At 51.0% G+C, this 24475-nt stretch overlaps 3 protein-coding genes and 1 long non-coding RNA gene across 8 annotated transcripts in view; 2 read left to right on the forward strand and 2 right to left on the reverse strand.

Annotated features, from left to right (window-relative positions):
* Window positions 1-4355, forward strand: part of HAAO (3-hydroxyanthranilate 3,4-dioxygenase) — an 18848-nt gene extending 14493 nt beyond the window's left edge. Inside the window, exon 10 of the mRNA XM_040623530.1 lies at window positions 33-4355. Within this exon, the coding sequence (XP_040479464.1) occupies window positions 33-111 (79 nt within the window). The 3' untranslated portion in view covers window positions 112-4355. The remainder of the gene's footprint in view (window positions 1-32) is intronic.
* LOC121101051 overlaps window positions 1-7862 on the reverse strand; it is a 14825-nt gene extending 6963 nt beyond the window's left edge. The window contains exons 1-2 of the long non-coding RNA XR_005833018.1: window positions 4502-7862; window positions 1358-1523 (exon numbers count right to left, since the gene is read on the reverse strand). This is a non-coding gene — a long non-coding RNA (uncharacterized LOC121101051). The remainder of the gene's footprint in view (window positions 1-1357; window positions 1524-4501) is intronic.
* Window positions 2378-4355, forward strand: OXER1 (oxoeicosanoid receptor 1). Its single transcript, XM_040623529.1, is given in 1 exon segment — window positions 2378-4355. A coding segment is annotated over 1 exon segment (1578 nt). The 3' UTR covers window positions 3956-4355.
* Window positions 7863-8606: 744 nt separating the features above from the next.
* Window positions 8607-24475, reverse strand: part of KANSL3 (KAT8 regulatory NSL complex subunit 3) — a 39898-nt gene continuing 24029 nt past the window's right edge. For 4 of the 5 annotated variants that reach the window (XM_040623535.1, XM_008699804.2, XM_040623537.1 and 1 more), the window contains 10 exons: window positions 23577-23640; window positions 22947-23147; window positions 22578-22734; window positions 19396-19587; window positions 18720-18804; window positions 18170-18297; window positions 17189-17298; window positions 16551-16773; window positions 16080-16213; window positions 8607-11140 (listed from right to left, as the gene is read on the reverse strand). In XM_040623535.1, coding sequence (XP_040479469.1) covers window positions 11120-11140; window positions 16080-16213; window positions 16551-16773; window positions 17189-17298; window positions 18170-18297; window positions 18720-18804; window positions 19396-19587; window positions 22578-22734; window positions 22947-23147; window positions 23577-23640 — 1315 coding nt within the window. In that variant the 3' untranslated portion in view covers window positions 8607-11119. Of the gene's footprint in view, window positions 11141-16079; window positions 16214-16550; window positions 16774-17188; window positions 17299-18169; window positions 18298-18719; window positions 18805-19395; window positions 19588-20975; window positions 21054-22577; window positions 22735-22946; window positions 23148-23576; window positions 23641-24475 lie in introns of all 5 variants that reach the window. The other variant, XM_040623539.1, reaches the window with a different exon arrangement.

A 24475-nucleotide genomic window follows, 5' to 3' on the forward strand; every position in this document is an offset into this window, starting at 1 on the left:
TGTCTGACCCCGGCCCACCTGGGTCTCCGCAGGTACACTTGGGAGCGAGGGCGGGGCTCTGTGGCGCTGGCTGTGACGCAGGACCCCGCCCGCAAGAAGCCCCTGGGCTGATCCCCTCGGTGCGCCCCGAAGCAGCCACAGCACCTCCCTGCCCCACACATCTCCCCTGCCCTCTCTGCTTCTGCGTGTACCGCTGCTGAGCCACTCCGTGTCACCGGAGCTGGGCCCTGGGCATCGCCATCCACCCTCCTGCTGTCCTCTGTGCAGAGACGCCAGGCTCTTGCGGGGATGGTGGTACCCCTTCTCCTCTGACAGCCCTCTGCCCACTGCCCTGCACGGTCTGCTCCTTGATTGAGGCCGGGCTGCCTCTCCATCCCTCTGTGCCCACAGGCTCAGCGCAGCCCTTGCCTGCCGCCCAAAGGGCCCTCAATAAAGGCTTCCTGGTGGACAAACACCTGTATGTCCGCACGCACGCGGGCTGTCGTCGATGGCAGATCGCCTGTGCTCCTGTGACTCTGTGCGTGTGTGTCTGGTGTGTCGGGCGCACCAGGTGAACGTAGATGTGTGGACGGTCTGTTAGTGGGTGCCCCTGCTCGTAAAGGGGCTCTCTTCACTGTGTGTGTGGCCCGCTCATTCTGGCTCCTGCGCTCGTCGTGGGGACACAGCTCGTATTGTCCCCCCGCCTCTTGGTCTTTCCCACTTATTCTTTTTATATGACTTTTTAAAATAGTGTCAGTGGGGTTTTTTTCCTCCCCAGTAACAAGTGATGTGTACTAACTGTAGAAAACAAAAATACTTAAAAACACAAGGTCCACCACCCAGAGGGAACCAGGGTTAGCGCGTGAAGAGCACGATACCCAAAGCGGTATCAGGAGCTTGGCGGCGGGCCGGTGCCTTCTCCCCCAGCTGTGTACAGACACCGTGTCCAAAGACTCAGAAGGCTCCTGGGTGCTCCGCGGGGTCCACGAGTGCTGGGAACCCTAGAAGCAGCCGTGGGTAGAGACAAAACCCAGAACCTACGGCGGAGACCTGAGCTCGGTTTCCTGGGACTTCAGTGAGAAGTCCAGAAGGGGTTGTGGGAGGGGGAAATTGAAGCAGGATCTGGATGGAATAGGTCCCTGGTGAGGGTCAAAGCTTCCTCTGGAAAACGTGGGGTCTAAACCCTGCCTTCCCCCACTGTGGCCTGGCAGCCCACTGTTTTGATTCGCTCCACTGTAGGGCAGATGGGAACCTGGCTTTGCTGAAAGGGGGTTTCCACCCCTGAGGGATGTCAGGGCCTATCCCCTCCTCTCTACCCCAAGGCTTTCCTCTCCCACAAGCCAAGAAGAAACACTGCCAACCCCCCCACCAAACTCACACAGTCCAGGACGTGAAGGCAGAGTCTGGCGCGAACTTGGGCCGCAAGAGGGTGTTGCTCTGTGCGGGGGCCGAGGACAGAACACAGGGATGTCCCCCACAGTCCCCTGCGCAGGGCCAGGCGGCCAGGAGACAGGCTGGTCCCTAGTGCCCAGGGCAGACTTAACCTGAGAAAATAATGAAAATTAGATCTTCTGTTTTTCTGAACATGAGCTCCATGCTAGGGAATTCCCTAAGAGGTTTGGCAAACAAGCAGCTCTGTTTCCAAACAAGGCCTGTCTTCATTCAAATCTCAGGCTGGTGGTCTCACCACCCTGCACCCTGTGGTCACAGCCTGTCTCCTTTAGCCTTGGCCGGATGGGAGCCCAGGACAGAGGAGAGAGAGGCCTGGAGGCTCTGAGAGAGAGAGGCCAATAGCCAGTGTGTCTGAAGCCCTGAGGCCTCGGCAGAGTTGGCATGCACGGCCCACTGCTGACCGCAGCCAGCTGGCAGCACCCAGCCTCCCTCGGTGCTGCCCCAGGTTGTGAGGAGCCCAAGGCCCCAGGGGCTCCTGAGAACACCACCCAGTGGCAGAGCAGGACTGCACCTTGCCTGAAGACAGCGCCCGCCTCTCCTGCCCTGTCTGTAGCGAATGCTGGGTGGGGATGGAGTGGGGCGGACAGTGGACAGGGCATCTCAAAGGCTTTCAGGATTGTTCTGTCTGGGGCTCCTCCCAGGTCCCAGGGCAGTAGAAACTGGCAGGCGAGCCCTCTGTGTGTGGGAGATATTTCATGGGGTGCATGGACTTTGGACCATCGGGAATCGGGGGTGGCAAGGCACAAACAGGCTCATTCCACAAGGCCATCAGCCATGTGGTCAAGGTATTGGCTGGACTCCCCACCTCCCTCTCCGGGGACAATGTCCTATTAGTGTCATACTCCCTGCTGCCAGAGCCGGTGGGGGCAGGGAGGCAGCCACCCAGTCTGTAACATATAGTAGGGGTGCGTTGGTGTGCAGGGTGGCCTGCATAAGCCTGAGAGCTATGGGTGGCCAGGACCAGCTTCGGCCTTCGGGCAAGCAATGTCTGAGCCCTCAGGCTGTGGACACTCTTCCCCACCTCACCCCAGCTGGGCCTTCCTCCCACTTCAGGGTCTCCCTAGGCCTCCATCTCACCCCTGCTGAGCCCTGCTCTCCTGCAGAGACCTTGCAGCCTGGTCACTCCGTGGCGGGGGAGGGAGGGCTGCAGGGTTCCCCTTTGGCTGTAAACAAACGCTGGGTGTTTCTCAGCGGTTGCAAGGATGCTGATGAAAACCCCAGGATATTGAGTCATCGTGGTGGCTAGCCGGTAGTGCGCATCATTCTACTCTGCTCTGAACACTCTGGCCAGGGGTAGAAAGCCTGGAAACTTCTCACAGGTCCATGGCCCAAGCAGCCCATGGAACCTCATAACCTGAGCTCTTCCTCTCCCCTCCTTTCTCTCCCTCCCTCCACCCTCCCTCCCTCCACTCTCCCTGACTCCCTCCCCTCCTCCCTCGCTCCCTTCCTCTCCTCCTCTCCCTGGGTCCTCCCCACAGACTTGGGGGCAACGGGGGCAACAGGAGAGGCCTCGGGGTCCTGTTTCCCAGCCTCCTCCCCCACGGTGTCGGCCTTCCTGGCGCCGATCCTGGGTATGGAGTTTGTCCTGGGCCTGGCGGGGAACAGCCTGGCGCTCTTCATCTTCTGCTTCCACACGCGGCCCTGGACGTCGAACACGGTGTTCCTGGTCAGCCTGGTGGTGGCCGACTTTCTGCTGGTCGTCAACCTGCCGCTGCGCGTGGACTACTACTTGCTGCGCGAGCGCTGGCGCTTCGGGGCCGCCGTCTGCAAGCTCAACCTCTTCCTGCTGTCCACCAACCGCTCGGCCAGCGTGGTCTTCCTCACGGCCATCGCACTCAACCGCTACCTGAAGGTGGTGCGGCCCCACCACGCGCTGAGCCGGGCCTCGGTGGGGGCGGTCGCCAGGGTGGCCGCGGGGCTCTGGGCCGGCATCCTGCTCCTCAACGCGCACCTGCTGCTGGCGGCCTACGCCGGCCCCTCGTGCCTCAGCTACCGGCTGGGCACGGAGGCCTCGGCCTCGCTGCGCTGGCACCAGGCCCTGTTCCTGCTGGAGTTCTTCCTGCCGCTGGCGCTCATCCTCTTTGCCATCGTCAGCATCGTGCTCACCATCCGGCGCCGCAGCCTGAGCGGGCAGGCGGGCCCGCAGAGGGCCGTGCGCATGCTGGCCGTGGTGGTGGCGGTCTACACCATCTGCTTCTTGCCCAGCGTCATCTTGGGCATGGCGTCCATGGTGGCCTTCCGCCTGCGTGCCTGCCACGCCCTCGACCTCTGCGCGCAGCTCTTCCACGGCTCCCTGGCCTTCACCTACCTTAACAGTGTCCTGGACCCTGTGCTCTACTGCTTCTCGAGCCCCAACTTCCTCCTCCAGGTCCGGGCCCTGCTGGGCCTCACCCAGGACTTGCAGGGCCCGGCCAGTGACGAGAGCTCCTACCAGCCCTCCGCCCGGCGCTGGGAGGCCTCTAGGAAGGCGCAGGCCGCGGAGAAGCTGCCGGCGGAGGGCCCGCTGGACGGCCCGCTGGAGTGAGAAGGCCCCTGCCGGCGCTGGGGGCTCACGGGGCCACGGGAGTAAGGATGGCCGGGCTCTGACTGGACGGATAAGGTTGCCAGCACCCGGTGCCTCAACCAACTGGACACCTGCAGGAGCCAGGTGGGTGGCAGGGGAAGGAGAAGGTCTTGACTTTACAGAGCAGTGTGTCCCAGAGGACATCCCCGGAGCACAGGGAAGAGCCTGGTGGCAGGTGGAGACAGGCAGGGGCTGCGGCAGCTCCCCTCAAGACAAAGGGCCCCACGTCTGCCCCCATCCAGGGGCCCGAGTGTGATGACTGTGAGAGCACAAGGCTTGCTTTGGAGATGGGACAGCCACATTTTCTGTCATCTCCAACTTGCCCCTTTCAATGCTAATAAAATTCCTTTTGAAAATGCGAGTTTGCCTCACCTGTTCTAAGGAAAAATAAATGTCTTTAGGCCCATCTGGCCCTGGGGTCAGTAGAGTTCAGAGTGAGGGTCCCAAGATGAAGAGAAACACTGGGAACAGAGTGAGGAAGCCTCCCCCCCGCCCCAGGGCACTAACCTTCCACATTGCTCCTGGGGCCCTGCTGTATCCTTCTAGGCAGAATGCTTCTCCAGCTCATAGGAAGGGCAGCTTGTCTGGATTGCTGGGAGACCCCTGCTCCTCTGTGGCCTTCAGCTCCCCTTCTGCAGTCCTTGAGTTCCTGCCCAGCGCACCAAAGCCCAGCCCTGCCCTCCCCTGGGGTAACAAGGAGATCTTGCACCTTGCAAGTTACCTGCTCCATCCAGGTCAAGCTCCTGGCTCAGCTTGGGCTCCCTGCCACAGCTTTCCTCAGCCCTGAGTACCCTTTCCTGGCTTTGGAACCTGCGGTGACTGTTACCTAACCAGGACAGGACCCCAGCTAAGGACAGGAGCCTCAGAGTCACAGGGCTGCCTTATAGCCCTCTCCCGGGACCAAAGCCATCTCGCCCACCTCTACTCCTTTGTTCTGCTCGGTATGCCTGTGGTCAGTGTCTGAAACCATCCGGGTTAACCCATCTGTTGTCTTGGGTCCCGCAGGCACAAGGTGTATACCTGGCATGAATTTGGGTTTGGGGGGGAGGGGACAGAGGAGTAGTGGTTAGCCCTTCTGTCCACAGGAGAAGTCACTGACTGGTAACTGCTTATAGGACAAATTCCTAAAATACTTGTGTAGAGCCAATCTTCATTTTCTACTCCAATCTCTTAACTGTATCTTGGGAAAACAAGAAATTTTCTAATCTGGGTGAGGCATAGCCTTCAAAGCTTTTCAAAGGGCTGGAGGTCAGTAAGGCCCCGAATATGCACTGCCCGAACCCCATGTGCCCCCAGCCCTGGCCACTCAGGAGAATGAACATAGATAACCTCCCCACTGGGGGGACAGAAGAGGCTGGAACTGGTTCTCCACTCATCATCTCAGCCACAGGCCTCTAGACCTCGGGTACAGGGTCTGATGAGGGGACCAAATCCCCTCTCCCCAGTTCCCTTTGGAGTTTTAATCCAAGTCCAATCCTCTCATATCATAGACAGGGACCCCTCCCTCTGTTAAAAGTCCTCAGGAATGGAGGCCAAAGCCTAGGAGCCGCCTGTGCCCCAGGAGGGAGGCACCCAGGAGCAATGAGAATACTGGGGTGGGAGATGGAGAACACGTCAGGTGGAGGGAGGTGCCCTGGGGGGCAATAGGTTGGATGGATCCTGGAACCCATCTCCCTGGTGTGTCTCCAGCCTGCCTTCCTTTCCTGAAAACTCCTCAGCTGCTCTCAAAGCAAGGGTATGCGGCCTGGGCCCCTGCAAGGTGCTTCCTCATGTCTCTCCACCCTCCATGGCCCCCTCCCTGTTCCATGCCTCACTTTTTGTTGCTAACTCTTTGACCCTGGTAGAGCCACTCCTAGGGACTCCCCACTTCTCCACCCTCTGCCATGGGGAGGAGCAGGCCTAGCCTGGGCCAACCCAACCTTATCCTGAGATTTATAACTGCCAAGTCGGCCTGGGGGCTGGGGACTGAGCACTTTCTCACGGAGCCCCACCCCCTGGGCACTCACATGCTCTGTGTGCTGAACGCTAGGCACCTTCCATCTGGTACTGTCTCATCCACATTTGTGGGCTCAGGGTGGCTCTATGGGCAAGTGGGGCTTCATGTGCCATTTCCTCAGTCTTCTCTTCGCTGGCCCCTTCCCACCTACTGCATTACCTTGTCCCCCACCCTCTCAGCAACTGGGCTCACTTGCCCTACCCCCACTCCCCCAGATGGTTCCCATGGCTTCCGTGCAGTGCTGTCTCTCTCCTTGAGGAGTCCTAGGGTAGAGACCAGGCACAGTTTGGGCCCACTCCTAACCTGCCCAGGATCCTCCTTGCCCCTCATCTTGACATTGAGAACTGCCCCCTCCCTGAAAAGCTGGGCCACCCCACCCTTCACAAAGCCCTCTCTACAGGGAGTCTGGATGTCCCTCATGGGAGAGAAGCAGGGACTCAGGCTGCCCCCACATTCTCCCTGCATGGAAGGCCTCCCTGGTCCGAACCTTGGTCCTGACCTAGTTCTCCATCTGTGAAATGGGAACAGTGATTCTAGCTCTCGCCCAACTCTAGGGGTTGGAGATGGAAACAACTGAAATGCCAGCGTGCTGGGTGAGGAAGGTAGTTATTCACATGGTGAAGGAGGGGGAGAAGGAATGAAAAGGGATGGAGAGGAGAGGAAGGCAAACTGTGTTGGGAGTGCAGGGTTTCCTACAGGTTGGGGGGGGGCACCCATGGTGGCATACCCATGGCATCACCCATGGTGAGCTGGAAGCAGGATGAGTAAAGGCCCCATTTCCTACATTTGGGTTCCAAAGAGCATTTTGGTCCCTTGGGTTAGTTGCACTATTTAGTGTGAATTTGGTGCAGGGCTTTCTCTTCTTTCTCCTAATATCCCCTGAGAGACAGCAAATGGCATCCATGACTTTACTCTGGGGACTTCTGTGCAGGGGGAGAGCAGGAACAGCTGGGCTGACGGCGCATAGCCACTCATCCAGCATCCAGCGTTTACTGGGCTCCCACTGGGGGGCCACACACTAAGCTACAGAGGCAGATGATCCGACTCTGACCTTGACCCCTCCAGGCCAAGGCTGGGAGAGGCTTGATCTGCAAGTGGATCAAACACAACCCAAGCCAGTGTAATCCAAGGTTTTGGAGGTAGCAGTGCATAGCCAGGGGCACAGAAGAGCTAACTGCCTGGTGTCAGCGAAGTGATGCATGAAAGTTCAATCCCGGAGGATAAGGAAAGTAGCAAAGGGAACAGCATCTCTGGTACAGGACACAGCACTGTGAGAAGAGCGGGCATGCAGGGGAGGATGAGGAGGTCGCTGAGGCAAGAGAGGTGGCCTAGGCACAGAGGGACAGGCAGGAAGGCAGGCTGAGCCAACTAGGCTCACCACATTCAGAATGTGACCCAAAAGCCAGGCACTGGCCATCCACAGAGGGCTCCACAGCTGCAAAGTCCCCTGGCGGGTGCACAGCAGTCAAGTTCACAGGGCAAGTAGCAGAAACTGTCAGGCTCCCTGTTCAGAATGCCTATTGAAAGAATATGAAACCAGATGCCTGGGTGGCTCAGTTGCATAAGTGTCTGCCTTAGGCTCAGGTCGTGATCCCAGGGGGATCGAGTCCCTCATCAGGCTCCCTGCTCAGTGGAGTCTGCTTCTCCTCCCTCTGCCCCTCTCGCCTGCTCATTCTCTCTCAAATAGATAGAAAAAGAAAAAGAAAGAATAGGATGCCTTCAGAACTAATGGTAGTGGTGAATGGTTTCTGCTTCTAGCAACCATGGATCCTAACAAAAACATCTGTTCTAAGAAGGGAGATAAAAAGGTAACGAAAATGTTTCTGCAGTGTATTTTGCTATGACCCCGTTCCTATACTCCTGAAATTTAAGACAGTTAACATTCAAACAGTCTAACCTTCGTCTCTCACTTCATCTGACTCCCCCAAGTCAGTGAAACTGGAGTTGGAAGGCAAAGAATGCACCCGGTCTCTACAAAGGATGGTATCAGGATGAGCTCACCGGCACCAGAGTACTCCGAGTAGTCTACCAGAACTCTGGCTTCCACCCAGAGTCCCAATGCTAAATGGAGGGACCTGGAATTCAAGGACAGGAAGGAAGGTCCTCATGGATCCACCGTTAGAATTCACTCATCTCTAAGTATTTATTTATTGGAGCAGGCAGAAGTACAGGATGTGCAAGGGATTTCAACCTCTCAGGACCAAGGGCAAGGGACCCCACCTACTGACACAGGCCCAGCCAGGCGCCCCATGGGGGTTGCAGCAATCACTTCAGGCGCTGGGAAGTGAACTGAAAAGGGTCTCATGAAGGCAAAGCCATCATCTCACCTCCTGGGCTAATGTCCACTCCCGTGTCCTATCTCAGAACCCCAGCACGGTGCAGAGAACAGACCGTGGCAGCAGACTGCCTGGTTCTAGTCCTACTTCCGCCACTTCTGTTTGACTTCTTGGTGCCTCTGTTCCCTCGCCTGTAAACAGGGAATTACACTACTACCTCATGGCACCGGCCATCAGTGAGCTGATCCCTGGCATTACCACAGTACCTTAACTTTTATTTTCTGTGCCACTTCTTTGAGTGGTTATCAGAATAAACATGAGAAGTCAATTTAAAACAAGATGAAGAAATCCAAAGTTGCTTTTATTTAATTGTTTCTGCTAATATAAGAACAGAACCGTGACAGCGGCTTAGCTCTACGACCCACCCAGCCCAAGATTGTTCTGGTGGTGGGGCCAAGAACAGGTAGATCTTCCTCCATCAGTGACCTCTTCTTAAAGCACAAGGACATCTTCCATAGGCCATCAACATGCACCTGTCATGTTGAATGTCAAGAATTTAACTAAAGCTTTCTTGATCCTTCTACATTCTCAGCCAGTAGTATTGCCTTCTGAGGTTACGGACTCCAGGTCTGAGACATGATAGGTAGAGGAAAGCTTCCTTTCACATTTCAAGAGGAGTGGGTGCAGAAGTGTGGAGTTGAAGAGCATGACTCTACGGACTTCAACCACCTCCCCCTTCAGCCTGTCCCTCCAAGGTGAAAAAGAGTCCGTGTTCTCACAACTCCCCTTTCCAGGTTTGGCTTTCTTCAAGGTGTACAACCCTCAGGAAGTTATCCATGGGAAGCATACTAGGGTTTGCACAAACACAGGATGATGCATTAGTTTTTCCTTTGGCCCCTGCATACACTGGGTCAGCATCTTTCAGGAGCAACCATTCCAGCACTGTCTGAGCAATACTCCTAAGTCATGAGTGGGTTGTTCAGGACCCTCTGACTGTCCTAAATAATTCCTAAAGCTTCATATGGTCTCACAGTCTTACTGTCCTCGGGTCTATTGGTGTATAATCCTACCTGTAAAGTTACCAAACCCCTGACCCGTGGATGCCTTCCAGATTTCATATCTTCCTCAAACTTACTAAATGCATTTCCAAAAGCAGTTACCTACCAGCTAATTTGAGAACGAAGCCTAATTTTGAGCAAATCATTGCTAAGACCAGCTCTGCAGGAGGTCAGGGAGGGAGGGTCTGGCGTTCAAGATACTCTCTCTACACCTATCATACATGCCCCCCTCTCTGCCCACAGCACCCCTTTCTGCCTTGTCTCAGACTCCTGCACACTAGGTACTCCCTCCTGGCTGCCAGTTAGACAGGCAGGTGAGGCTCCTGGACTAAAGACAGACAGCCTGGTTTGGATATATGCTGCACCATGGGTCAGGGCCCTGGACCATGGCCATGGCAATGCTGTGTACCCTCCTGCCTACAGAAACTGAAGAGTCAGTCACCTCTGGGTTGCTATTGTCACCTTGGCTGGAAACATTCTAGAGTATGGAAAGGCAGGGAGCCTGATCTGGAGGACAGGTATGACGTCAACTCTAAAACTACCTTGGCACACAAGTACTGGGAGGTCGTAAGGAGGGGCTCAGAGCTCCGTCTTCAGTAACCACTTCTCCAGAGCTCAGGCTGGTACCAAGAGCCCCACAGAGTAGAGTCAATGCCAATAACCTTCCCATTTCTAAGCAAGAAGACAAGAAGTTGCGTGGAATGGAAATAGAAACACTAAAGCATGGCCTTCATCATCTTGATGCCCAAGCCTCCTGAGACGGCCAAGATGTTAACTTAGCTGGTTGTCCCTGTTCCACTTCCAAGCACTGTAGATGGACATTTCAGGGGTTGGGGTTTCTTCCCTGTGACTTGACAAATTCTTCTCATCTCCATGTCAAACCAACAGTTCCTTAGGTAATAGATGCAAAGCCTCATGCCCCAATCATTTTCTCTAAAGGACTTACTGGCACATCCTTCAAACCACTTCATTTGTTCCATTCCTCTTCTTTGGCCTGTCTGGACCTGTAGATTTTCTGGATACAGGAACTGCCCAAAGCAGGATGAAAAAAAGAAAGGGGCCAGCTTTCACCTCCTAGCAACAGCTGCTCCCCACCACCTACAGTGGCCAAAGGGACTGAAAGATGACAGCCCAGTCCTCTTTACCCCATCATGGGTTTGAACTTAGGAGTTTCCGGGTCTCAACAGGCTACTCATTGTCTGATATGGTTCTTAAGAGGGAGGAGTTGCGTGGAACACGCTCTCCTGTGGCTGCTCAGTGAAAGCAACAGTGATGTCCAAATCCAGCCCTCTGGCACTGCACAACTGTTGATAGGCCAGGATGATCCCGGTCCTCAGCAAAGGGCTCTCAATCCTAACTCCCTAACAAGCCCCAGTCCATACGGACGTCTCCTCCCAACTTGGTATGGGGGCAGCACAGACTTCCAAAAGGAACTCCTTTATTAAATGCAGTGTGCAGTCCAATACAGCTACTTGGGTCAAGTCACAGTTAATGCGGAGAAGAAATGCCTCTGATCCATGTACAGCCAGATCTGCTGAGGAACCTGGGGATTCCAGGAACCAGACTCACAGAAGACAGAGGACAACGTTCCCCTTGCTGGTGCCATATCACCTAGCCTAATGGTTTCACAAGACCCAGAGGCCCATTCTGAAGACAGCTGGCAGGGAGGCAAAAATGGCGATCTTAAGAGGTCTTCAGACAAGTGGACAGCTCAGCAGGACAGCACGTGTGCCCAGGGCTCACTGCACAGCAGCCATCGCCAACCTGGTGAAGGAGGATATATCACTCGGCATCTTCAGGGTGCTGGAGGCAGGCGCTATGGCAGAGAGGGAGTGAGCAAGAGTTTAAAACTTTGCCAGGTTCACACACCCAACCCTCTGACCCAATCACCCCAACTCCTGAGAATTTATTCCAAGAAGTAATTCTCAATAGGGGAAAAGGCTGGATGTATAAGGGCATGTGTTCTAGCAGCCAAGTGGTTACCAGAATGTGGACTCTGCAGTCAGAGACCCACCTCTACCACTTTTTAGGGCAAGTGATGAATGCTCTCTGAGCCTCCTTTTCCCCATCTGAGTTGCTCTATTGACAGCCCCTACACTCCGGGGATGTTGTGAGATTAAATGAGACAATCTGCATAAGGTACCTCGGGTATAAGGAGTTCAACTACAAAGGTTAGCTCTTATTATCATGCATAAGGGCAGGAAGAGAATGCAGGGAAAAGGAAAGCCTGAATTGTGACAGAGTTGAAGAAAGTTTTCCTTGATTGTTCTGACAATATAGGTTTTTAGGTCTTACCTATTTTTTTAGTTATGGAGGATGGATGCCACAAATTGTTGAGCCCTGCAGCTTAGGAAGAATAAAGCAAGGTAGAAAGAGTTGGTCTTTTTTCACCAGGGTTTTCCCTACTTTTCTAGATTTCACCTTGGAAAAAGTCCTAAGAGGTCTCTGAGAATGCAGAAAATGGGGGAAGGTGGAAGGCACAGGAGAGGGGATACGGAGAAGGGTCCGACAATCAAAACTTAAAAGGATCTGCCTACATTTGCTCACCCTGCCCAAAGGCAGGGCTGTGCACAGAGCATTACTCTATCCTGATTAGGAATACAACTGAGACAGTGACTCTGCTCTCCCAGGGGCCCCTGCAAGGGTTGCAGGGATGCCCCCTGGCTGGGCAGACCACAGTGTGGGACAGAGAGGAGAAAGACCTTGTGACCACAGACAAGGAGTCTATTCTCAGGACTCTGATGCAGGGCACAACACAGTCTCTGTCTCTCCTCTTCCTCTGACAGCTTTTCAGCTGTAAAGAGTACATAAGAGTCCAGTTCCATAAAAGCACAGTAAATATTCATCAGTGCCAGAAACAAAACAGATAATTAAGTACTTGCACAGACCTTAGAGAAGTCTAGCCAATGTTTACAATCTTTTTCTTTTTCATTCTATCCATAAATATCGTAGTATACAACCCAAAACTAAAAAAGGATTATTTTTTCCAATGTAAACACCATCATCACACACAAAAAAGTTAACAATTCCCTAATATCGGCAATTACCCAGTGTTTGTATTTTCAACTGTCTCATAAACATCATAAATGGGTGGTTTGTTTCTCAACATTTAAAGATTCAACTTCCCAGAGCGACTGGCTGGCTCAGTTGGTAGAGAATGCAACTCTTGATCTCAGGATTGTGAATTCAAGCCCCATGCTGGGTGCAGAGATTACTTAAAATCTTAATAAAAATAAAAATAAAAATAAAATAAAAATTAACTTCCCAAAGTCTGAGGAGATTCTGAGGCAGCCCCTACTCATCAATCCTACCACAATAATCACTAATTTAGGCCAACCTCCTCACTAGACCAGGTAAGAAAAACAAAACCAAAAGAGACATTAGGTGATTTTGCCCAGGATCACACAGCTGGCTGAAGACAGAGGGCCCAACCCATAGCCCACTGCTTTCCCTGGTATCACACTGTCTGGCAGTGGGAACAGTGAGGTAACCGTTAGAAGATTTCGAGTCAGCAAGTCTTAATCTAATAATGCATCCTTTCTCTGTTTTAAGAGAATCATCACTAGAACCCTCCTAGTAATTATACAGTCATTTTACTGAGATAAAAACTAAGCTCTCAAGTTAATACCATCAGGTCAGAAGTCAGATCTTGATCTTTATTCTGTGCTTGATATTTAGCCATATCAAATGATTCTCAATGAGCTCTATCCAGCCTCCTCTGTACATGAGCTAGTTCCCATGGGCTGCAGCAAGCTGAAGAGGACTGCTAATAGAGGAGGAAGGTATCACAGGGTAGGGACATACGTTCTAGCTGGGCGTCAGTGTGGTATCTGCAAAGGTTAATAAGACTGCCTGAAAACAGGCCCAAATGGCTTTATAGATAATTTCCATCAAACTATCAAGGAACTCATAACTTCTGTGCTGTTTTAGAATATGAGAAAAAAAATGCTTCTATCTCATTCTATAAGATATAATTAACGCCTTTATACAACTGAACAAGGAAAGCACACACACACAAAAGCAGGGGTGGATGGGAAGAAAACTATATGCCAATCTCACTAATAGATAGGGGCCAAGATCCTAAGTAAAATAAAAGCAAATCAAAAGAGTAGACGTGTTTTCCCTCTGAAACACTTGGCTTTTCTCTTTTTTGTTCTCTTTTGATAGGGTCTTTCCTATGGGTGCACAATTCAAATAAACGGGGGCATATAAAAAAAAAAAAAAAGAGAAGAGGACATACTGAACAAGCTACCGAATCTGGAATTTAGACGATCTGACACTAGGAAATCTATTAATTTATCATTTAACTGATTCAGAAGAAATGTTTATGCTCACTCATCTCATTTGATTCCAAAAGAGCGATGAACAAAATTCGAAACCCATTATTTATCAAGAAAAATGAAAAGAATAACGATCGTAGCAAAATAGAAACATACTTGACACCTGCTTAACTGGAGGACTTACATTATCAAAGAATGACATAAAACTAATGTGAGAACAGATGGGTCACGGGAAGAGAAAAGGCCCAAGTGTGTGCAGTAATTGAGAATATGAACCTTGGAGCTATAAGGGGAAAGATCCGAATATAAAAAATTTTTAATGTATGAAACAAATGTCCTTAATGCTTCAACAGAAAGAAAGAAAAAAAAGAAGAAAAAGATAAGCAGTTGACTGGAGTAAAGTATACACAGCTTGTAGAATAAAAGATTAACCCCTGAATGTATAAAGATGCTATAAATCAAAGGAGAGACAGAGTACGATGAGCAATTCATAAGAGACATACAATCTCATAAGTAACCAGGAAAATACACATTTCAACAATTCCGTTGGGACGCCTGGGTGGCTCAGCTGGTTAAGCGTCTGCTCAGGTCATGATCCCAGGGTCCTGGGATTGAGTCTCGTAACAGGCTCCCTCTGCCTGCCACTCCCCCTGCTTGTGCTCTTTCTCTCTCTCTGACAAATAAATAAAATCTTTTAAAAAATAAACACTTTCGGGGCGCCTGGGTGGCACAGCGGTTAAGTGCTGGCCTTCGGCTCAGGGCATGATCCCGGCGTTGTGGGATCGAGCCCCACGTCAGGCTCCTCTGCTATGAGCCTGCTTCTCCCTCTCCCACTCCCCCTGCTTATGTTCCCTCTCTCGCTGGCTGTCTCTATCTCTGTCAAATAAATAAATAAAATCTTTAAAAAAATAAAAAATAAAAAAATAAACACTTTCATTTTTCACTCATCAAATTAATAAAATTTAAAATAGTGATTTCCATAACTGGCGAAGACCTAGGAAAACAGGTATTATCATCGCTATGGCTTGCACCATAAAGCAGCAGAACCGCTGAAGGGCAGTTGGCCAGCAGTTAGCCAGCCATTAGCCAGATGTCAGACACACGTACCCTCTACTTACTGGCCTCTAGACTGTAGAAATCTCCCAGAGGTACACAAAACTAGGAACAAGGATGTTCTCTGAACCATTATTTTCTGTATCAAAAACAAAACAGCCCAACTCTATGACAGAAATTGGTGAAATACGCTTTTGTACATCCACCCAGCAAAACACGAGGCGGCTACTGACAAGAAGGTAAGTCTCTAGGTAACCCACGGCGAAACATGTCACAACGTTTGTTGTAAACAAAGGCTAGTTACAAAATAAGCCCCCATGCTCTGATTCCATTTTTGTCAAAAAAAAAAAAAAAAAAGTAAAATAAAATAATGCACTTTGTATAGCAAGAAAGATTAAGAAGAATGCACACTGAGCTATTAATAGTGGATATCATCTCCGGGAGTGGTATCATGGGAAATCTCACTGTCTAAACTACAATATTTCTGTAATGTTTGACTTATTTAAGCACCAATCACTTTTCTAATTGAAAAAAATAAGGAATAAAATAAAAAAATAAAACACCTCCACTTTTCTGAAACAAAGGCAGGGAGGGCTAACTATGATCCCCATGAATGCCAGGCAACAATCTCTGTGCAGTATTTTCCTCTATAGTAGAGGAGGCAGAAGATGGTCTGGAACAGCTGAGAGCCGTCACATGCCAATAAGGAGCCTGCCCCTCAGTTCCTGGGCAGGACAGGTGTGGTGGGAGTAAGGGGAACAGTCACGGCAGTCTGCATAGCACCCTCGCCCCCACGAGGGAAGGCTGTGGCTGAAACGGTGCACAGTGAAGGAGAGCACACGTAACATGGAACTCCCAACTATTCTTCTCTTTCACCTCTGATCTCTCAGTGGCTCTCAGATCACCACTTAAGATTAGAAACATTTTACGTGAAAAGGTCAGATGGCAATCAGATCGGCTACAAGGAACTGGTGACTTCATGGGTAAGAGCTATAGAAACCTAGTGTGTCCTGAACAGATGGCAATGAATGCCAAGAGCTGGAATGGCACAATGCTGGAAAGCTTGTCAAAGAAAGGATGTCAATCAACAACTAGTCTCTACCACAACCTGTGACTGATGAAGCCAAGAATGGGAAGAGAAAACGAATGGAGCGGGAACACAAACCAAACTTAAAACACAGGACGCTACACACCCGAACACAGTTACGTAATCATGACAACCCAGGGAGTGCTACGGAAGAGGAGACTCAAAGAGCTCCAGGACTTGCTCAAAGTTACAAAGTGACAAAGCCCCAGGTCTGGATTTGAATCTGGTCTGCCTCCAAGTCCAGTGCACTGGCAGCTCCTCCAATCAGCCAGTGGGCCGGCCCCAAACTTCCCAAGATCGGAGCCTGTGTCCTCAGTCTTCCCAGGCAGACTCACCTGTGAGCCGGACGGCAGGGCCTGGGAGCTGGGCTCCTCTGACGGGGCTGCTCCCGAGCCCATGGGGCTCAGTGTAGTGATTCGGCTCGGCTGGCCACGCAGTGTCAGAGTGATGGTGGTAGGGACCTTCAAGCCTGACAGAGACAGGGGAAAGGAGGCTTGTTTGTCACAGCCTCCACTTTCCCCTCCGGGAGAATTTCTTCATATCACACACCACCCCCTCGCCCTCCCACATCAGTATCCTCCCCAGCTGGGTCAGCTCCACCCTCTCAGTCATTCCAAAAGAAACGGGAAACAGCTGTGTTCTGCCGACCTCTCTTGGAGATGGACCTACACAGCTGAATCCCTGAGGGTCAATACCAGGACCCTGTTGAGTTGGGTTCAACAACAGGCCTTGCCCATGTGAGATGGGAAGGTCCTAGGGAAAGATCCCCTATCTGAGAGTCCCCACAGCTGTCATGAGAGACTCACCTGATGCTTGGTTAGAGATCTGAGCCAGGCCAGGGAGGCTGCTTGCCAACTTAGCGAGGCCCCCATTGGTCAGCAGCTGGTGGATGGCTGTGGGCTTCCCACCAGGAGTGGCACCCAAGGAGGAGAGAGTGGTGGCCACAGGAATGGTACGGACAATGGTGCTGGTGCCCGTGGTGATGGCACCCAGGCTCTGCATGGGCGTGGGCAACTTCACACTGGTGGCCTGTGGGACACACAAGCCCAGGTGAGCAGAAGCTATTGCCCAACAGCAATGTTCAAGTGTGGAGGGCCCAGAGCATTAAAGGCTGCCATGTACTGTGTACCTACTACAGGCAACGTACTCTTCCATGCATTTCCCTATACTATCTTATTTAATACTCAAAACAACCCTTTGAGAGAAATACTATCATCATCCTAATTTTACAGACAAGGAAACAAAGATACAGAAAGGTCAAAAAACTTGCCCAAGGTCACACATTAACTGATGGAGCCTAACTTAACCTTTGGTAGCTCCCAGGCGTGAAGTCAGGAAGCTGTCTGTCTTGACCCAAACTCCAGACCCAGTTTCCCTGCCAAAACCAACTAAGCTAAGGCCTCCTCCCCAGAGCTGCCCAGCCCAGTGGAAGGCAGATGTGCACCTGTGGGGCTGGCCCTGGGGAAGGATTTGCTGGGAGGCCAGAGGTCTTGCTGCTGATATCCTGCAAGCTGAAGCTGAGGCCTTGAAGGAGGCTGCTGGCTGATGTGGCCCCTAGGAGAGGATAGAACAGATAGGCTTAATCCCTTATCCCAAGACCAGCCACACCCATCCACCCTCAAGAACCGGCTGAAATACCAATGCTCTTTCCCTGGGACAGTCCCAGTGCTCTCGGAAAGATGCCAGGAAGGGCTCCCCGGGCATGCACACTACATGCCCACACGAGGAAAGGTACTATGCTAGACACACGGCCGTGGATTCGCTCTGCATATCCCAACCTGCTCCAAACCACCTGTCTTACATTTTGGACAGTTTTAGAAAAACCAAAAAGAGCCTGAACGCCACCCACTTTTCAGAAATCTAAATTCCTTCCTTTGCAGGGAAAAGGACAGCTTCTTAAGCCAAAAGAATTCCAAATACCTGATTTACATTTCACTACACATAACCGAGTGGCCACAAAGCAAAGAGGGAGGTCCTCCTGAAGGAGGACACCTGCAGAGCCTTGCCCGCTGGGCTCAAGCAACCAGCCTTCCCATGTAGGGTGGGGTGGTGCAAGTGAAGAGACAAGCAGAGGCAGAAAGGTGCCTCGTTTTGCTAATGCTAGTACAGCACGATCTCCAGTTTTCTCACTCACATGTGTTCAAAAACACCACAATGAACACAATACACACATCTCCCACCAGCTATTTCTCCTCCTTATAGTTCAAGACACACTACCTGCAGACTGGGATATTTACTCACTGTAGATATTGAGACCAAGAACTCCCCCACCTCAAAGCTAATTCCAGCTTCACACCAAGCCTCTATGAAAGCCTGCAACTCAGAGAAGCATCCTCCAGATTCGGCTGCTTTCCCAGGACCACCCTCCAGCAGCACCCCAAAAGAGACTTTGCTGGGAGGCGGGGAATGCTGGGCTTCCAGATACCTGGGAGGGAGCTGCCAGGAGAGGTGGCCACCAGACGGCTCTGGAGTGTGTGCAAGGCACTGGGTGCAGTGCTGCTGGACACTGCGGAGGCTGGGCTAGCTGAGACTCCCCCTTCAGAAGCACTTGACCTGGAGACAAAGACAAGAGCTCTATTATCCAAAGGTCAGAGGGCAGCAGACCCTAGCAACACAGGGAGGGCCCATAGTGGGGCCCAGCAATGCTTTTTAGCAATGGACACCGGAACCTAGAGCTTCTTTGTCCCATCTTCTGAATCTGGCCTCTAGTCCTTCTAAAAGTCAGGCCTAAAGTAAAGACTTCAAACCTTGAATCAAGAGCTAAGGATGCTTTGCAAACTTTAAGTAAAAAAGAACTCTGAGTTGACCCCCTCCCTCCAAAAAATAAAAGACAAAGATCCCACTCAGAAAGAAGTCATATTCCCAAAACTTGACAGAATCCAACCTCTACCATCTTTCCAAAACACTAAATGGACCAGAAAAAAGGTGAAGAGAAAGAAAGGAACAGAGCCAGAAAGACCAAGAAATAGACTCACTTGGTAGTGGTGAGAAGTCCTGTGAGCTCCTTGGCCCCTGCTGAAGCCTGCCCCAGTGTCATGGTGATGGGCTTCCCTCCCGCAGCTGCAAGACAGAAAACCCCAAGGCCACCGGTCAGTCCTGCCTGGACCCTACTTTTCAGGGTTTCACAGCCCAGGCTAAATGCAAAATATTATGGACAAAGACTGGAAGAAGAAAAATGAAGAATAAGTATAGTAGAGTAGGGAGGGATTTTTTTCCTTCTATTTTTTAAACTTTCTGGAATATTTTATTATCTTTTTTTTTTTTTTTAAGATTTTATTTTTAAGTAGTCTCTATATCCAATGTGGGGCTCACACTCACAACCCTGAGATCAAGAGTCATGCTCTACTGACTGAGCCAGCCAGGCATCCCTGGAATATTTTCTTATCTTTAATTGAAACTGATAAAGAACAAAATAGAATGATGCTTTGAGTGACCCCACAGCTCCCACTGATCCTCGTACTGCCTCCCTGATCCTGGTTCAGGTCAGGTCACTGCCCACTTCTGCTCCATGTGCTACCGTGTGTCCTCTGCCCCAGACGCGCCTTGCATTAACGTAGAGGCTGAGCTGTACAGCAAGTGGTCACCAAGAGAGCAATGTTATGTGGTCTCAGAGAGCTCAGTGTTAAATCAAACAGGCCAGGAAAAACTCACCTTCTGGACCTCCTCCTTGGGAAGGAGTACAAGGTCCTCCAGCTGTGTCCCCTTGGGAGATAAGGGACACCTTAATCTTCGGTCGCTTGGAGGTCTTACTGCCAGGAAGAGGACTGGAGGGATGGTGGCGCTTCAGCTGGACCCTAAGATCCTCTTTCTCTGCCTCTTCCGTTTGTTCTGATGAAATGGGAACTAAGAGATGGAGCTGAGGTAAGGTTTTCCATAATCCGCAAAAGCCCAGGAGACACTGACAGCACCAGCACGGGCATGACTGTGTGTCACACACAAAGTCACGCTTCAAAGGCAATTGCCAATGCTTCAGTTCCACCGCACTCACGTCTCACCTTGCCCTCTCAGAGGATGGGTCCATCCCCAGCCCTTACCTGTTCTGGAGTTAGAAGGAAGGGGACTGTGAGTCGGTGGGAACAAAAAGAAAGAAGATACCCTGACCCTGCCTAGCAAAGGCCAAACAAAAAACAGAGGACTCACTACAATGAATTTAAGCAGTGCTTCCTGGACTCAATGTCATAATTTTCCTGTTTCAAGCCCACCCCCACATCACACAGCTGGGAGACAGTAAACATTCCACAAAGAAGCAGTAAAGGAGCACACTACCCAGTCAGGGGAGAATTTAATTTCACAAGGCTCTCAGAGTCCTACTCTGTCCTAAGGGCCTAAGGTTGAGGGTTTGCTTGCCAAATGAAGGCAACAAGAAGGATTATTGCCAGGAGTTGAGGCTGGCTTTGAGTAGCCACTAGGCAAGGGAGCATCTTAGCCAGGACAAGTTTACTGCTCCTGCCCAAAAGCAACAGGGCAACAGTGGCCCATGTCACAACTGGTCCCCAGGTCATTTGTACTAGTACAGAGAAAGGCCAAGTGTTCAGACATGTGATTCCCCCTCCGCTGAATCAAACAGACTCATCCTGCACATGGCCAAGCCTCCTGGACTCTGAAGTTATCCTTCACACTTCCTCAGAGATTCCCTTCTCTTTAAAACCAGAAGCCCACCCCAGGTCCTCTTCTTAGCACAGGCAATCGGGTAGGATGGGGAGGAAAGCAGTAATCATATGAGGAAGGCAGGAAGAAATGGGGGTCCCGGTCTGGGCCACAGAGCATAACCAGCTAGAAGGATCGCTTAGGGAATAAATGCATTGACTAAAATCAGAATAGGAAGGAGGGTAAAAGGGAAAGGAGCCACAGGTTTTATGCTGATAGTGGCTGGTGTGCTTGTAGCGGCCAGGATGGAAGCAGGAAACCAGAGGCAGGGAGAAAAACACACAAGGAAACTCAGGCTCACAGGCAATGGACCACAGGCACACATAGGAGAAGCAGAGCCAAGAACCACAAGAAACAAAAAAGGAAAAACCATGAGAGGCAAACAAAGTATGGAGAGCGAATATTATGGAGGAGTAAGCAAAAGGAGTCAGCCAAGAAAGAATAAGAAGACAGAAAAAGGAAGAGAGAAAAGAACAGCAGGAAACCAGAGACAAATGAGAGGCAGGATCGGGAAGAAAACAAGGGAGAAGTTGAGAGAAGCAGAGAGCAGAGCGTGAAAAGGTGAGAGGAAGAGCAATACTCACCAAAGAGACAGGAGGAGGTGCCGGGAGGAAGAGCTTTCCTCACCAGCATATTTTGTTTCAGAAAAGCAGCAAACTGTGCTGGAATGAATCAGAAAGAATTACAGAATCACAGCCAGCCAGAGAAAGGAGAAAAGGAGAGGGAGTAAGAAAAAGATATGAAAATGTTCTAGAAAATGGTCAACAAGGGCTTTCCCCAGAATTACTGCACAGGTTTGAAACCTGACTCCTAGAATCTCCATGGAAACATCTATAAACCGAAAATAATAAATGTACCTGCCTCATGGGGCCATTGCCAAGATTCAATGAGCAACAGCAAGTCAGGAGCCAAGAAAACAGCATGGCACGTAGTCAGGGCTCCATGAAAGTAGCTATAATCATTTCCTCTTGCCTATGAGCCCTGCCAAAGCCAGGGCGCTATGGCTGCTGCTCAGCACCATGATATTGTGGGTCCCATTTCAAACCCAGATCACCAATCAGCCTTCTAGAACTCCTTAGATTCTCAACTAATCATCCCCTCCAGAAGCATGGCCAACCACTGGCTCTCTCTTCATCAAAAGCCTAAGCGAACACCACCCACCCAGAACTTGGCTCTGGCTACCACTTAAGATCAGGTCACAGACCATCTGAGTGGACCCTAGGGGCCTGGCTTTTTTTTTTTTTTTTTTTTTTTTTTTTTTTTTGGTCTTTTTGCCTGCACCGATCCACTCACACGTGCTCCTTGTTAGCACCACTCTTAAGGACACCCTCATAAGAGGCCTGGGTTTAAGTCCTGACCCTTTGGCTCCACTAAAAGAAACACAGGGGAAGTGAGCAGATCAGCCTACTGCATCTCTCAACTTGATAGTCAGCTCTGGTGCTGCCTCTTCCCAGGTACTGGAGACTTCAGATGATACGTGTTCCTGGTTACACCATCAAATACAATGCCCTTACCCTGGGGCTGCCCAACGGGATCGAAGTGGGGGAAGGGGGAAAGTCAGTGTCTCTTTTCTCCCTACCCAAAACACTGTCCCTTTTCTATAGCTTCAGTAGCACTCCGTGTTCTCCATACTTGAATGTCAACCATACAAACATTTCTGCCTATCTGCAGAAACACCAACAGACTTCGCTGAAAGTCCCAGTGTGGGAACCTTAACTCTTCAAGCGCAAAACAAAAAGAGGGCATGATGCCAGCTGAACTGCCCTGGAATCTGAGGAATAAAGCAAATCACCCTGTCCACATGATCTGAAGAGTGCCCTGACTGCAGGAGTGGCTGGGCAGGGCCTAGAACAGAACAAGCAGCTTCCCCACTTGGAAGTCAGAAAAAAATTTTGAGGCAAATACACACGTAGTCAGCTCATAAAACCTAACTTCCCCAGAAAACCAAAGCAAAGCTACAATTAGTGGGACTATACAGCCCCACTAATGCACAGACCTTCTATGACGTCTTACCCTTGAAAACAATCCTTGGTATTCATTTCAACCTAATTTTGTCTGGACAGAAGTGGGAAAGGGGGCCCCTCGCATGCCCCTGGAAGAAACTGCGGATGCCAATACTTTTCAAATGCCACATGACATCACTCCAAGAGATAAACCGGGAGGCCACTGGGCCAAGGAGCCTATACCTTGGGCTTGTTTGTGGGTCAGCACAGCTTCCGTCCGCTGCACATGTCTCTTCAGGAGCTGAGAGCTCCCGATCTGACTGGACTTCTGGGCAGAGGTCATTGTAGTCACTTTGGTCTTGGGACTGGAGGTGGGGCTGCTAGACACACTGGAAAGATCCTGCGTAGGGTGAGAAGGATAAGAGCTGAGCCAGCTGTTTGGCTCTGACCATCATTATCATGTCCCCCTGGAATTCCCTGCTTAGGAATTCTCCTCATAGGAACTCAAAGGTCTACAGCACGGCAAGGCAGACAAGCACCCCCAGGAAGTGAAGGAACCAATTCCACAGTCCTACTTCCCCAGCAAAAGGGCTCCCTCCCCTCCTGCGTTACCTCCGAGCCTGAGGGTGAGGCAGGCAGCTTGGCAGCTGGTGAGGCAGGCCGACTGCCCCGCTCGGGCACCTCAAAGGCCAGGTCTCTTCGGGCTGCGTCCCGAGGCTTCTTTTTCTTCTCAGCATCCTGATCCCGAGGCTCAGAGCCCATGTGCCCCTCAGCACGAGTGAGCACTCCAGTCAGGAAGTCCACGATCTCATCCTAGTGTGAAAAGGGGCCCAGGCCACTGAGTCCTCAGTCTAGGAACAGAAACCTCCCCGACAACTCGATTCAATTAACACTGGCATCAGGTGTGCCGGTCCCTCTCCATGCACACCGAGCCAGGCACAAACCCCAGCCTCAGTCAAAGACGGGCAGGACCCTGCCTCCCGGCGTCTCTGTGGGGTGGCACTCTGGGGTGGTCGTGCTCCCCCACCCTCCAATTTACCCCTTCTCCCCTGATGCTCCATACACATTGCCACTTCTTCCCCTCTCTCTTTCCCGTTTTCTTTATGATTTAGTTCTCTCAGAGGCCCCACTGGATACTCCCTCACCCTTCAGAGCCAAAGACACTGCTGCCAACAAGATGAAGCCTAAAAGGTTATAGAAAGGCAAGCCTCGCTGAGAAAAACACAGAAAGCAACTGTGTACCTGAATACATCTGTCCACCATGCTCTGAGTCAGCCCCTCTGACTTCTTCTTTGCTTTGCTTATTCTAAGAGACAGAGAGGAGGAAATGTTTACTTTAAATATTCCATGGCATCATATGGAAGCAAGAATGGATTTCTCTTCTGTGTTGGCTATTTTCTGGGCCCAGGAAGGAGGACTACGTTAGCCCTCAGGCACTGAACCTCATGTTCCACATCTGCAAAATGGGGAATCATAACACCTCGATCACGGACTTGTGGGGACTACAAAAATAATATATGTAGAGAACATATGAAAATTGCCTAGGACTGTACATTCCAAAGTCCTATACCTAAGACTTCCCAGATAGACTCTATCTGATTTCTACGATCTCATCTAGAAGTCCCAACAAAGGCCCAAAACCTGAGATTACTGGATGCTGTCAAAATGAGATTAGAAGAAGAGGAGAGGAGTTACTTCTAAAAGGAAAAGAGAAAATGGACACAGATGGCTGTATTCCCCTCTGGAAGCTGGTTTTAAAACCCCTGGCTTCTGACTGAGGGTCTCAGCAGAAAGAAAAACAGGGCCCCAAGTGACAGGGTGGAGAACAATATTCTGAGCCTCCAAATTCTGAGACCCCAGTTTACTGGCTGCTGGCCTCTGACCTTGTGTAGCAGCCCCATCTTACAGGTAAGGACAGCGAGTCCCGGAAGTTAAGCAGTTTATTCAAGGTTCCTAGCAAAGCAACCAAGACTAAACTGAGGTCTCCCAACTCTCAGGCTGACATTCAACCACCTTGCAAACACGTCTCATAAGCAGCCTCACGACATAACTCCCACTAAAGTGTTGCCAGCTCTCATGTTCCTTCACTGCCACTCAACACACACACATACCCACACACACGCTACCCTCCTATAGATAAG

The sequence above is a fragment of the Ursus maritimus genome, unplaced genomic scaffold, assembly GCF_017311325.1.
Source record: "Ursus maritimus isolate PB19 unplaced genomic scaffold, ASM1731132v1 scaffold_6, whole genome shotgun sequence".
Taxonomy (NCBI): Eukaryota; Metazoa; Chordata; class Mammalia; order Carnivora; family Ursidae; genus Ursus; species Ursus maritimus.